Genomic DNA, 14647 nt, shown 5'->3' on the forward strand with positions numbered 1-14647 from the left:
ATCATGAATTCACAGAGGAAACAGTCAACCCAAATCGGCACCGTTTGAGGTTTTTCAGCATGTCCCTGCTTGAAAACTAGAGACTGTAGTCAATGATGGCAAACGCTCCCTTTTGCATAATGCTGCCATCCTACGCTAAAAACGGTACTACCCCTGCCAAATTAGCACTCACAAGTCACAAATTCAATTTTTATTCCGTTTGCTTCAGTAGTCACAAAAAATCAAAAAGAATACGAAAACAGGGATCAATCAATACAAGTTTTAGAAAGTGCTCTGGACTAGTGCTGAGATAACCATCTACACTGTGCAAATTATACATACTTGACAGTAAACAACATTTCCTAACTTGTTCTTCCCACCTTAACAAAAGGCAACTAAAAGGCTTGGACAGATATGTTGGTCTTCGTCTCAGTCAGAGAAGACTTGCAGGCGCCCTGACGCATTGCCACCCAGGAAGGCATTCCTTGTTGGGTGGAAAGCAGTGGCCGACAGCATTGTGTGACGGTGCTTGGCATCGATGAAGGAGTGCTGGATCTGGCCGCTTTCGTGGATCACCCCCACCTTCCCGAGACAACACATGCTGCCCACCACAAAGCAATCTTCCTGTTTGGGATCCCACATCGCTGGTAGTTTGGTCAGACATCGGACTGTGCACAAGTTGTGTCTGAAATTGAAGATTGATAAGACTGTTTGAGACTTTTGTGAGCTGAACCTACTCACAACCTAAAACAGAAATACATAACAAGATAGCACAAAATCGGTGCATAAATAACAGGATTTACCTGATTGACGTCAGCAAGGGAGATTCCGTAGTCATTGCAGATGTGTCATATATCCTGTCAAACGAGTTCAGGATACAATTTAGCTGGAATTGAAAAATCAACAACAAAGAGTAACACACAATTATCCTAAGTGCTGAGTCAGCTTCACCTTATGTAGTTATCCGTGCAGGTGGTGAGAACTCTGTTGCCTGTGTGAGGGGAGAAATAAGCGCCTGATATGCTTGAAGAGTGTTCATGCAGCACGGAGACTGCCTGGCTTTTAGTATTTGTCAGATATCTGCTGTCGTAAATATTTACGACCCTGCAGACAAGATCAAAACATTTCTTTAGTTTGATAAAAAAAAAAGACAGAAATATGGATCAAATTATCTTTCTGCAAAAGTATATTACATCACTAATCAGACATACTTGCTTTCTGCAACAGCAAAGTACTGCTTCTGTGAAGGGTGGACGCTAACACATCGCAGAGTCTTGGGGTCCAATGAGTGGAGGGACTCGTGGGTGTTTCTTAAAAGAAATCAAATACCAGAGGACCATGTTTATGAAAAGACCCTTATTTGACAACCAAGTTCAAACTATTCACCCCTACTGTTATTCTACAACAGTGGAGAGAGACTAAAAACGACTCATTCTCAACTGTTATTCATTACCCTGGGGTCCGCCTATCGACAATGGCAACTTCTCCAAACCAGTTCCCAACTACTAGTGTGAAACAGTCATGGGACATGAAATCGAATGTGTTCAGGCCTTCGGCAGCGCCATACACCTACAACAATGCACAAACAAATTGGTATGAACTGATTGAGGTGGTAGCAATATGTTAAGCTCTTAGAACGTTTGCATGTAGGCAGTTAAGCTTAGAACCTTCACAATAGGATTTTTTTTAAGTACATTTTGTGAAACAAAAGCCATCTCACATCATGAAAGACGGCCTTCTCTACATCCATACAGCGTAAAGATCCGTCATAGCTGAGGCTCAGCAGCTGGGTGGGATGAGCCCTGGAGAATGCCATGCAGCTTACTGGACAAGTGTGGGGCTCGAAGAGTAGCACACTATTGTCACCCCAGTCCCCACCCTGAGGGGAAATGCAAATGAAAGAAGAAAAGAAAAAAAACACTGTTTTCTTTTTGTAGATTTCATATGATATGAAAGAGATGTGCCTTTAAAAGGGCACTTATGTGTCAACTTAATGTTTTGCTTCCATGAATCCCGTTTTAAAACACTTTCTGAATATTAGCCTCACATTTACAATAGGTGAGATAATGCCAACTGTCCTTTCAAAAATGTGCAAATAAAACAAAAGGCATTTTCAGGTACATCTGCTGTTTTCTAATTGAATAACTAGGATTTTGATCGATCTAATACATCAAGTCCCGTTTTTAGCTAGTTTGAGCCCACAGTGCCCTCCAGTGGTCACATACCAATTTATAATAATATTAACATCAGTGAAAAGAAGAAAAACGCACAAACTTCCAGAGTCCAACTTTGCCCAGTCTGTCTCCTGTGGCCAGCAACAGGCTGCTGGTACAGGGGTGGAAGGCAGCAGAGAAGATGCGCTCCATCACCCCTTTGGCCAATCTGCCCTCAGTCATCCTCATGCTCTTAAGGACTGAGCGGTACCTGCATAAAGACAGCAGTGAAGATTTGAGTTCACCTGGAGAACATTTTCAACTGTTTGCAAGAATTTTGACTATGAATGCAATTGGCCAAAGGGAGACTAACATGACCTAAGAGACGGATAAGTCACTAAGTGGTAGGCTAAAATAGTCTTAAAATCTTACTCTTTCAGATCAAGCCTCATTTTTCTTTCTTCTGTTGAACCCTATGAATTGATTCAGGAGCATAAGCAAACAATTATCACCTTGCAAAGATGTAAGACACATATCTTAACAGTATTTATCTCCAAAATAGTTTCGGCTTTAAACGTTATTGTGTTCTTGTGGCACAACAGTCAACAGCTAAACATTAATTTACAGTTTGGGTAAGAACAAAATTAATACAAAGTAATGCAAACACAAAACATTGTAAAAGCCAAGAAAGGTGAGTCCAACCTCGGACCAGAGCTCCAGAAGTTGTGACGGCAGCTTGCTTCCCTCTTCCATATTGACTGTGACCATGGGCAGAGGACCAGGAGGTTTCTTGGGTTTCTTCAAAGCAAGTCAAATTACTCAAGTGAGTTACAAAAACTGAAAATAAAGAATGTAAAAAGAGCAGCAAGAAAACTAAATTCACCGTAGTGTCAAGATATATATGACTATTTATATGTAGCTACCTTTTGCATGATCAACGTCGCCCAGGGTTCAGGATAAAGTGTTAACGGCTCTGGCTCTATATTTTGGAGACGACGGGATTTGCGAGCTGGCAGCACTTCTCTTACAGCGCCCTTTGGCCTGCCACCACAGAAAAGAGCGTTGAAGTTACATGAAGACACTGGCTTGTTGGACTTCTGAAAGCTTATACTTAAATACAAAAAAGGTACAGTCTATAAAGTAGGTCTACAGGCAACTTCTTTGTCTGACCAACAGTAAAATAAACCTATGTAATCAATTGTCAGTGGTATGAAATAGAAGAAGAAAAAAAAGAAAAGATGTGACGGGATATAATAAACTGACTTTCAAGTTTCTTTTAACCAGTCAACTAAAAGGCATTACATTACTTATACTTGCTACACATTTCCTACACTTGTTTAAACCCAACTTGAAAACAGTATACTCCCAAACACATTTAAAATAATTACCAGTATGATGTACACACCAGATGTCAATTACTAGAGTTCAATATTCACACTTTTCCCCCCGACCATACCTCATGAGACCCCTCTGCGATGGCTTTGGCCGTGTCAACTGCTTCAACTCCTCAGTTGCCTTTTGAGAAGAAAAACAATGAATACTCATCTTACCTGTTCAAAGAAAGTAAGACAAATCATAACAATAGGGTCCTCTTGGACTGACTACGTCAGTCACTCTGACCCTAACCCAGGGGTCGGCAACCTGCGGCTCCGGAGCCGCATGCGGCTCTTTAGCCTGACTGTTGCGGCTCCCTGAGGCTTTGACAAAAAAAAAAAAAAATGTTTTTATTTTATTCTTCTTTTTTTTGCCCAGTGGAATATCTTTCAAAGGGAATTCCTCTTATCTTGGCGTTTGAGGTGATATTGGGTCACTGAAAATAAAAATAAATGTTTAAATATTTCTTGCGTCACATCCTGTCACGTCGCTGTCAAGCAGCTTCCCCTGCAGGTGCTACTCGTGATTCACAGAGCTCCGCCCTCGCTAAACTATCAACAGAGAAAGGTAGTTTAATTCTGCGTGGACGTATTAATTAGCTTTCACTGCCAACGATGCTGCTGACCTGTATGCTTGATATGTGGCGAGGAGTTAGCAAACAATAAAACAATTAATGTTGAAAGACTGTTCCAGAACAAGCACACAGCATCTGATGAAAAGTATCAAGCTGCAGAAGAGCGATTTATCAACTGATGCAGCAAACTGAGCAAAGTAAATATACTTTCAGGAAGTGGATCAAGTCTCCAAACTCCACTCCTGCTGCTGGTTCTGCGTCAGCTCATGAGACAGTGAGGCGTCTGCTAGTAAAAACGGATCCGTCCTCCTCTGTTTGCGGTGCTCTAAAAGTCCGTAGTGTGGAGGCTCAGTGTAAACGTAGCAAAAGATGTGTTTTAAAATGTAAACCTCACGTGAGGATGACGGGTATCAAACCTGCTACCTTGTGGTTACAGGATGAACACTCTACCACATGAGCCACATATATAAATAGGATTCAAGGTCTGCTTAGTTGTGTATTTAATGGACCTTAATGTAGCCGACACATGACTATTTTTTTTCTCCTCTTCATAAGAGTTTGATAGTTATAAACAGGTAAAATAGCAATACAATGTCAACAATTGTCTTTATTCTTGTTCTATAATTTCATAAATACAACAAACTATAGTTTGTTGTACATATAATACAACTATATATACACAACTTCATAAGCTTTGATATCAAATAGCTTTTGCGGCTCCAGACACTTTTTTTTGGTGAAAAAAAAGGGCAAAATGGCTCTCTGGATAGAAAAGGTTGCTGACCCCTGCCCTAACCAGATGGCCGTGGTGAAATGAGTGCATTTGTATTTTGTTGAGTGGGTGTAGTACTGACTCCACTTTGATGAGAAAATAAAAGAACATCCTATTTACAGTATTCTACTATTTATACTGTGTCGATCCAAGGCCCCTTTTAAAAAGCATAACTTTTAGTAATGGTGTGAAATGTTTGTATATTTGTTTAGATTAGGTTCGAGACCAGTTAAATACTCTTCTGGTTGATTGTCTTTCTAGATGTTACTGGTTGTTATAGCCATTCTTAGTTTATTTCAATGATATTAAGACTCTCATATATATATATATATATATATATATATATATATATATATATATATATATATATATATATATATATATATATATATATACATACATACATACATACATACATATACACACACATACATACATACACGTAAAAGCCAGTGAATTAGAATATTTTGAAAAACTTGATTTATTTCAGTAATTGCATTCAAAAGGTGTAACTTGTACATTATATTTATTCATTGCACACAGACTGATGCATTCAAATGTTTATTTCATTTAATTTTGATGATTTGAAGTGGCAACAAATGAAAATCCAAAATTCCGTGTGTCACAAAATTAGAATATTACTTAAGGCTGATACAAAAAAGGGATTTTTAGAAATGTTGGCCAACTGAAAAGTATGAAAATGAAAAATATGAGCATGTACAATACTCAATACTTGGTTGGAGCTCCTTTTGCCTCAATTACTGCGTTAATGCGGCGTGGCATGGAGTCCATGAGTTTCTGGCACTGCTCAGGTGTTATGAGAGTCCAGGTTGCTCTGATAGTGGCCTTCAACTCTTCTGCGTTTTTGGGTCTGGCATTCTGCATCTTCCTTTTCACAATACCCCACAGATTTTCTATGGGGCTAAGGTCAGGGGAGTTGGCTGGCCAATTTAGAACAGAAATACCATGGTCCGTAAACCAGGCACGGGTAGATTTTGCGCTGTGTGCAGGCGCCAAGTCCTGTTGGAACTTGAAATCTCCATCTCCATAGAGCAGGTCAGCAGCAGGAAGCATGAAGTGCTCTAAAACTTGCTGGTATACGGCTGCGTTGACCCTGGATCTCAGGAAACAGAGTGGACCGACACCAGCAGATGACATGGCACCCCAAACCGTCACTGATGGTGGAAACTTTACACTAGACTTCAGGCAACGTGGATCCTGTGCCTCCCAGAGTCTGGAGGAGGACAGGAGCCAACTCCCCTGACCTTAGCCCCATAGAAAATCTGTGGGGTATTGTGAAAAGGAAGATGCAGAATGCCAGACCCAAAAACGCAGAAGAGTTGAAGGCCACTATCAGAGCAACCTGGGCTCTCATAACACCTGAGCAGTGCCAGAAACTCATGGACTCCATGCCACGCCGCATTAACGCAGTAATTGAGGCAAAAGGAGCTCCAACCAAGTATTGAGTATTGTACATGCTCATATTTTTCATTTTCATACTTTTCAGTTGGCCAACATTTCTAAAAATCCCTTTTTTGTATCAGCCTTAAGTAATATTCTAATTTTGTGACACACGGAATTTTGGATTTTCATTTGTTGCCACTTCAAATCATCAAAATTAAATGAAATAAACATTTGAATGCATCAGTCTGTGTGCAATGAATAAATATAATGTACAAGTTACACCTTTTGAATGCAATTACTGAAATAAATCAAGTTTTTCAAAATATTCTAATTCACTGGCTTTTACCTGTATATTTATTTAAAAGTTAATAGAAAAGGTTGCGAGAGTTGACAATGTCAGTAAATATTGTCCAGCCCTAAAGCTTAGTGTCCCTAAATTAAGTAGAGAATGGTCAACCCATGGGGCTGTCAGGATAGAAAGCATCCCAGTCTGCTTAGGGTGATTAAAACCGCACATCAATGGTACCATCTAACGAGCATCAGTGATAATCGTGAGAAGATGTCTCTGCAAAGAGCTCAAAGGATAATAAAAGACAATATCCGGCCCAGCCACAGCCTGTTCACCCTGCTGCCTTCTGGCAAGAGATACAGACGTATCAGCTGCTGTACTGACACAAATATGGTTTTGTTTTTTCTTATGCAACAAAATGGGTTTACAAACTGCAGTTATTTGCACCACCCTGTTCTACAATGACAATAAATGAGCACTGTAACTCCATCCGTTTACCAACCTGGAGTAAGTTGATAGATGACAGAAAAGCTTGATTCTGTCTGATGTTTTCCAGACGCTCCAGTTCATAGGACGACAGTCCAACATTTCCACCCTGTGTTAAACAAAGACACAGCTCGGACAGTGTGGAGAAACATGCAATGACCAGCCATGAAGGAGGTGAGAATCTCACACGCACGTGTGTGCAGGGCTGTTCATACTTAAAGATGAACCCTCCTCATCACGAATTCCAACATCCTTTCTCTTTTTTTCCAATGTACGTTGTTCTTTTCCTCTTTCAACAAAATAGAAAACATGGAATATAATATAAATATTTTAATGCATTTCTGAAGTGTCCTACCTTTTTCTGGTTGGGTTTTTTAACGCCGGATCTTTCCGGTGAGTACTGGAAGCGTTTGGGTGCCGGAGCGTTTCGTAAAGACCGTCGTACTGGTCCCTTGAGAGTCACAAGGGTCATTTTCTACAAGGTGTGCCTTATAACAAGTAATTAGATAACTCACATTGACCGGGGGGAAAGCACAATTCAACTTTGCCACAGAAGAACACGTGTTCTCGAAACTCACAACACACTTAGCGTGACGAGTAAAAACAGGCTAAAAACCCATATAACATTAAATATGTTAAAATACCGGTAATTTAACTCACCGACGACTGTAACTCCACCACAGCGTCGTGTTTTGTTCGTCTAGTCTCCATATTAGTGCACTTATTAGTAGTACATGTTAACTATGTATTCAAGAGAACTGCAACAAGATGACAAAAACACACTTAATTACACGGCTGGTATCTGATAATTGTAACGCTTCGCGCCACACGCTGGAAATGTTATTTAAAAGGCCCCGCCCCCCGGTGTTGTGAAACTGAATGTCAGCAGCTCATTGGTCCTTCGACCAACAGCCAATGAATTGCCTTATACTTTGATCGACATCTCCTCCCTGGCTTTCGGCTTCAACTTCCACAAAGCCAGAGATAAATGTCTCTACCTTTTGGCAGATGTTGGCAAAAGCAGGCTGGAACGTGACAACGTCGTTAATATTGATAGTTCTGTTTTTTAATGCACGAAAGCAGCCCCAAAAGTAACGTAACTACTTCAAGTTCAAATAGAAAGTAGTCCTCAGTTGACAAAAACACCTGCGCACACAGGGAAAGATGTAATTAGTAATAAAGGCAATAATATGATGAAAGGCAATAATACGATGAAAGACCCAAAAGCATATTTGTTTATTTACAAGACATGTGGAAATGGAAACAAACAACTGCTTCACATCTGAGCTGACTCCTTAATGTGCCTTTTGTGCATGGCCATCTCTAAAGTTTATTAATCGGGTCAGAGAAGATGATAACTGTGGAGGTCAAGGAAGCAGCCTGTCCTTGTCTTTGAATACGTTCAGAGAGTTTTACACGCGTGATGTTGTCTTTACGGAGCCATAAAGCGGCCTTTCACTAAAAAATAAAGTCAATGGCCATGGAAGATCTGCCATAACATATATCCTTGATCTACAGAGATGTCTATTGCTCAGCGTAACACCATGCATGTCACATAACTGATTATATGAAATGTTCATAAAGTGGCTGCTTCTCCTGGTATTTTTCCCACTGCTGATCCTTAAAAAGAAAGTACTGCATGGTAAAAGTGTCAGTACAGGCAAACTGTATACGATTAAATACATTTTATTTGTGTAGTCATTAACAACCCATTAGGAAACACAATAAACAAAGATAATAGATGAAAACTTCCAACCAAACAAGGAGAAGTGAATGCACCACACAGGGAAATTTACAGTGTGTTTACCATTATGATTGTTGATGACATTTACATAATGTTGAGAAATCAAACTTCTCCATAAAACCCTTCAGGGAGCATGAAAGCACTGACTTTTCATTAGGTTCCCTCCATGTATGTTGTCTCTGGGATACATTTTAATCCTCAAACTAAAGGTAGAGGGTAGGAAGCGCATGCAGCCAGTCCGCACATGTTGTTTCCTCGCTCGATCAAGAAATATCTGTTGGAATCGAAAAGAAAGGTGCTTGTGACCACTGGAAGCTGTAGCAGGTCATTAGACTGAAACAGACACAGACAGACAAAGACTATATTTACCCGTCCATTCCCCAGTCGGTGCTCCAGGAGTTCTTCACAATCCAATGCGGCGTCCCGCTCTCTTCAGCACCGTAACCCACCGCCAGGACCGCATGATTCACCATGTCTGTTGTGTTCTTGCACTGGGTGCTAAACAGACAACACTGATGCTTTCAGATCAATGGAGTACATGTCTTTTGTAGGGCGAGTGGGCTGCATCCTGCCTATGCAAAGATGTGTTTTTGCTGTTTCTGTAGATATTTGTATGCCTGTTCAAGACAGGGCCACGAAACACAAAAACACAGGCTAATATTAGCACTGTTATGATAGAGAGGACAGAAAGTTGAGGGAAGTCAATCACAAGCAGTCATAACTGTAGGCACCGTAACAAATGAGCCATCAGATCTTCACAGCGGTCAGCTTATGAATAGCTCCCTATTAGGGACGGACATATTGCAAGCCTGCAGGCAGTATGCTATGTGATGAAAGTACTCTGGTCACTACAATGTTGAAGCAAACAGGCAGGCAAAGTGGTAAAACATCACTAAATCCAACAAAAGTTTGAAATATATGTTACGCTCTTATGTAGGCACAAGCAGATTTTGTCACATCATGCCAATAGCCATCAACTATGGTTTTGTAGATTTCACTGGTTGCCTTGTTAATTCCATAATCCTCTTTCATGATTAATTAACTTATGTGCTGGTGGATTAGTAGAGAGAAATCCCTTTATTGTATTATACATATTTCCATAGTGCAACAGGGACAGAAACAACATGGCCACGCACAGGCCTTTGAATATTCCTAACCACACGTTATTTCTGAACAGTAAATAGTTGTTGACTTATTGAAGTCCTTAGCTCACCTAGTGTAAACACCTTCTTTGTAGTGCATGAATTCAGCCGTGACTTCAAAGCCAAAGGACACCGGGTTAAGCCGGGCCACAGCATCAACCATGGCCTTTTCATCATACTGTGGATGGACAAACATACAGAAATGGCACAAAGTCACATAATTATAAAAAAAAAAACAATGTTGTCTATTTGTCTCCCAAAATAGTTGCTTTTATCTCTTCCTCCTATCTTCCTCTTCATCTTATATGACTTTGTGACCAAGCAGTAATTTCTTAAAGGACACTTGTACAACGTCTTGCACAATGCAACTCAACATGTATACACTCACACTTGTTATGTTGACAACGTCCAGGACAAAAGCAGCTGCAAAGGCAGGCTCAAAATGGCAAGTGTCATCCTAAAAAAAGAAACAGAAACTTTTTACATTGTAAAATTATTTTACATAAAAAAACAATGATACATTACTCCAGAAAACTCATACATGTCCTTTGTAGGGATAGTCCTCCTCTGTCATAAGGCCGTTGTTGTATTTGATGTACTCAAATGCCTGGCTGGGGAGGCCACTGAAACAAACCAGCTAGTGTTTAGTTGGTTATTCTTCTGATTACTACAACATATAATGTTGTTTAAAAACTAACACATTCTGTCAACATGTACTTACCCCATGCATCCGTGATTGTTGAAGTCTTTGTCACAGTCTATTAGCTGCTGCTCAGACTGGTAAAGAAAGCAAACTGTGTTATGCTTTTATACAAAAGCAATACTTCTGTACTACTACTACATACTCTAATCACCAAAGAGGACAAACCACAGGTCAAACTGTGAAACTGAGATTTCTTCTGTGAGTACATCGGCTAAATTATCCTTGTGGGAAAGTGCCTCATGTGAAATCTATTTGACAGTCCTGAATAATAAAAAACCCACCAAAGATATTAACTTCCCGGTAGCGATAGCATTCACTGACTCCAAACAGCCAGTAGTAGAGAAGGTCCAACAGCTTCCACAGTGACCCTGAAGACGCAAACACATAACAACTCAAACAATTTACCTTTGTTAAAGACAGATGTTTATGAGGTTAATTTACCTTTGTTAAAGAGGATTTTCACTTTTTTTTTTGCATAAAGGTCAATTGCTTGTGAAAAAAGAATATTGTGTTCTGTGTCTCTGGTGGAGCTTTGTAAAGTCTGCGGTCTTTGTCACTTTATCATGCTCATTTCACCACAAATTAGTCAAGCCACATACATAAATAGTGTAACTACTTATGTTGGATTAATGTAACCACTGTGCTTGTAAATGAAACGTGTTTCTTTTTCTTTTTCAGTGCTCACATTTAAATCAAAGTAGTTTAAAGATGAAATAATGGGTGTTCCTCTAATTATGATGGCTACTGATTGTGATTGCTTGACAAAAACACTGTGAAATGAGGAACAAGCCTTCAGGGATGTGCTGCAGTTTCATGTTCCACTCTAAATTAGCAGGGAAGTTAATGCAAATGCTTGGATTAATGTCCATGTCCGAATTCCGGTCATCCTGATTCTGCCTCTAGACAGTGGTGTTATTGTTTTGGCGGTTCAGCATCATATCAGGGTACCTGATTCTTCACGGGAGTCACAACGTTGCCTTTCATCCTCCAGTCTACGGACTCGGGATAAGGACCCGCCCCTCTGACATGACCTCCTTTAGTAGCTGAGCAGTTCTACAGAAGACCAGAACCAAAAGATTGTCATCCAAAAAAGTTGTTGTTTAAAAGCACCAACCGCATATAGTGTGTTGTAAAATGTGTCATACCTGAGGCTGTGTCAAAAGAAATGATTTCCTGAATTCCTCAAATGTCATGTCTGAGAACTGATTCAAGCCCACTAGATTTGAAAATGAAAAACATTGTGAGGATATGTATGTCTTTCATAACAGTAATACAGTAAACAGTAAGTAACAGTAATAATATATATATTCCACATTATGAGACAGGGTGAGGAGCTCTACTGTACTTGTGAACGAGTGATTCTCAGCATTATGGTGATCAATTCCCCTCTTATTCTCAGTGAATATGCGAAGCCGGTGGTAATACTCCTCGGTGTCATAAATGTTGTTGTACTGCAGTTAAAAGGAGAAGTGTAACAGCATATAGAAAATAAATAATTCAGTTTGTTAAAACATTATTACTGAAGCAATCAAAATCAAATGATTCATAAGACTGTGAAGTATACATTTCAGTAACATTGTTATTATGTAGGCTACATACCTGTGACAGCCACTGTTTGAATTGATATTCCTCTGATAGGACACAAAATGAAGCCTTCTGTTAATAAAACAACCTAATTTTAATAACTTTATACGTTCAAGTTTAGTCCTGAAGTCATTAGTGAGGGCAATGAAGTATTTTCACTCACACATTTTAGGTTGTATTGCTTTACGTTATGGTATTAGTAGGCCAACTAAACTACTTTTCAGGAGGAATCTGTCATTTATTACAAATTATTTATACTTCATAGGATTTATCTGGCAACTACAGCTACTTTACAGATTAAGAATGCATATGGACATTTGCAATACATTTGATAATCTAATTAATATAATATAATGCACGGCACAAACAGTAGGCTACATTAAATAGTTGAAATTAGCTTCACATAAACGTACAAAAGTAAAATAATACGTACACATCAATGCATCAATAGCCTGATGATAATCTAATAATAGACTAATGGATGTTGTTACATAGCAGAATTGAATCAGAATGAGATTTATTTGGAAAGTACGTGTGGCCATACAAGGAATGTGACACCAGTTGCTATGCATCTATCTTGATGTTTTTATATAAATAAAATAGCATAACAGGAAGAACAACAAAACTGGACAAATAGAGTAAAAGTACAAGTAAAAAATGTATTTTTACTTGTACATAACAGGACTGTTATTTACAAGTAAAAATAAATAAATAGGTGTTTGTGATTACATATATATTATATACATATTTATATATAAAAAACAATAACCATCAATAGAGTAAAGTCAAGTGTTCTCAAAGGGTCATGTTTATTAAAGTAAAGGAGCTGCTGAATACTTACTCCACCATTGTTCCTGACAGAAAAACTATATATTTGTGTTCCCTAGTCATTACTATTCTGGCTGTTCACACTTGTTTAGTTGTCTGCCATCAAATTAGTTTCAACAAGATATTAGTTTACTGTAAGCGACAGCGACTTTGCAACAAACTGAAATAAACAAAAATCAAACAACCGTTAAACTCCGTGAGTTCTGACTTACCTTCGGGTAAAATGATCGGTGTTAAATTAACTAAACTAAAAACGGTGGCGACGAACCACAAAACACAGAGCGCCATTACTTTCCCCTGTTGACTCCAACAAGCTGTGCCTGAGAGAGCATCACATGAGTCAGCTGCTTTTTAAGGTAACACCCCTTTCCTTGCCCCCCCCCCCCCCCCCCCCTCTGTATCGCCCCCAGTAAAGTATCTGGTGCTCATGCAGCCAGCTCAGTTTACATGCAGCGTGAACAAATGTGGCAGTCTTGAAGACACTTCTCCCCCTGAGAAAGAATAGATTTATTAACAAGAGGTAATCAGGAAAGAATACACTTTTATACAAAACTGGAAATACTACTCAAGCTGTTGAAATAGACTGAAAGATAATTCTCATACCACTGGGTATTGCTCACTGCAAACATGTGATGTGCCTGTTAGAGGGTAAAGATTCATGTGCAAGGGTGGGGATTAAATACAGTACACATACTGTTCTAGATATAGACTTGATTTGAACACGTGAAAGTGGTACATGCCTGCCACTTAAGCTATAGGTGTTTTTCTATACAAAGCCTGTAAAAAATACCTATAAATATTCCGAGAATAAGCACAATATTACTACTGTATAGTTCCTGCTAACACATTGGAGTAGACAGGATACAGAATGTGTTACACTTATAAGTTGTTTTCAACATTTGCTTCAAAGTATCATACACAGAAAAGGTATTACAGAGTTGAACGATCATAAGGATAACACATTTCGAGGGATATGTTTTTAACACATTACACATTAGGAAATGCATCAGACTGCCTATACACAATATTGTACACAGCAATATTTCTGCTTCATTGGCAAATTGTAGAACAAAATAGTTTACATACTTTTGTATATAATCCATTTCATGATTAAGGCAAAACCATAATGCACTGGCCAAAGAGGATTAACCATAAAAACTATGCTCTTGCTGTTTAAGTGAAGCTTGAAATTTACCTTCCTGAAGTGGCTCAATATTGGTTACGTCTGCTACATACACTGCCCGGTGCTTATGCTGTATATACATCATGTTGCCCACCAGGGGAATAAGGTGATAATAAGCAAAGCATAAAAACCCATCTCTCCAAACAGAAATCAGTGTCCCAGCTCAAGAAGAAATCAGCAGGTATTCTTGTTTCAGTTCGTCTCCCAGCACTTCCAGATCCCTAATCTTTGTCATTCAGCGGCTACATAAAACATCAGAGCACATGATTCAACTTAAGCCACCACAGCAGTCCCACTTTTCACTCCCTTTATTTCTCTCAGAAGAAAAGTTTTCAAAAGTGTCAAAATAGTATTTTTTTTAAAGTCAAATCCCGTTTTTGAGTGTGCCATTCTCGCTCTGTATCCAAATCAACCAGAGCTGACATCTGAAAG

The 14647-nt window shown here is 39.2% G+C and overlaps 1 protein-coding gene across 1 annotated transcript; it reads right to left on the bottom strand.

Annotated features, from left to right (window-relative positions):
* Nucleotides 1-408: 408 nt before the first annotated feature.
* LOC306735323 (WD repeat-containing protein 76-like) lies at nucleotides 409-12024 on the bottom strand (the record flags this gene model as incomplete). Its single annotated transcript, XM_079216785.1, has 23 exons — nucleotides 11966-12024; nucleotides 11766-11836; nucleotides 11569-11673; nucleotides 10902-10988; nucleotides 10639-10694; nucleotides 10459-10540; nucleotides 10306-10374; nucleotides 9989-10095; nucleotides 9145-9273; nucleotides 8980-9049; nucleotides 7387-7482; nucleotides 7048-7140; nucleotides 3589-3647; nucleotides 3056-3173; nucleotides 2835-2930; nucleotides 2565-2605; nucleotides 2250-2403; nucleotides 1700-1858; nucleotides 1433-1548; nucleotides 1191-1289; nucleotides 931-1083; nucleotides 783-836; nucleotides 409-664 (listed from the first exon to the last, which is right to left on the bottom strand). Coding segments are annotated over exons 1-23 (2271 nt in total). The 5' UTR covers nucleotides 11967-12024.
* Between the last annotated feature and the right edge of the window lie 2623 nt (nucleotides 12025-14647).

This window comes from Taurulus bubalis (assembly GCF_910589615.1).
Source record: "Taurulus bubalis genome assembly, chromosome: 4".
NCBI classification, from domain to species: Eukaryota; Metazoa; Chordata; class Actinopteri; order Perciformes; family Cottidae; genus Taurulus; species Taurulus bubalis.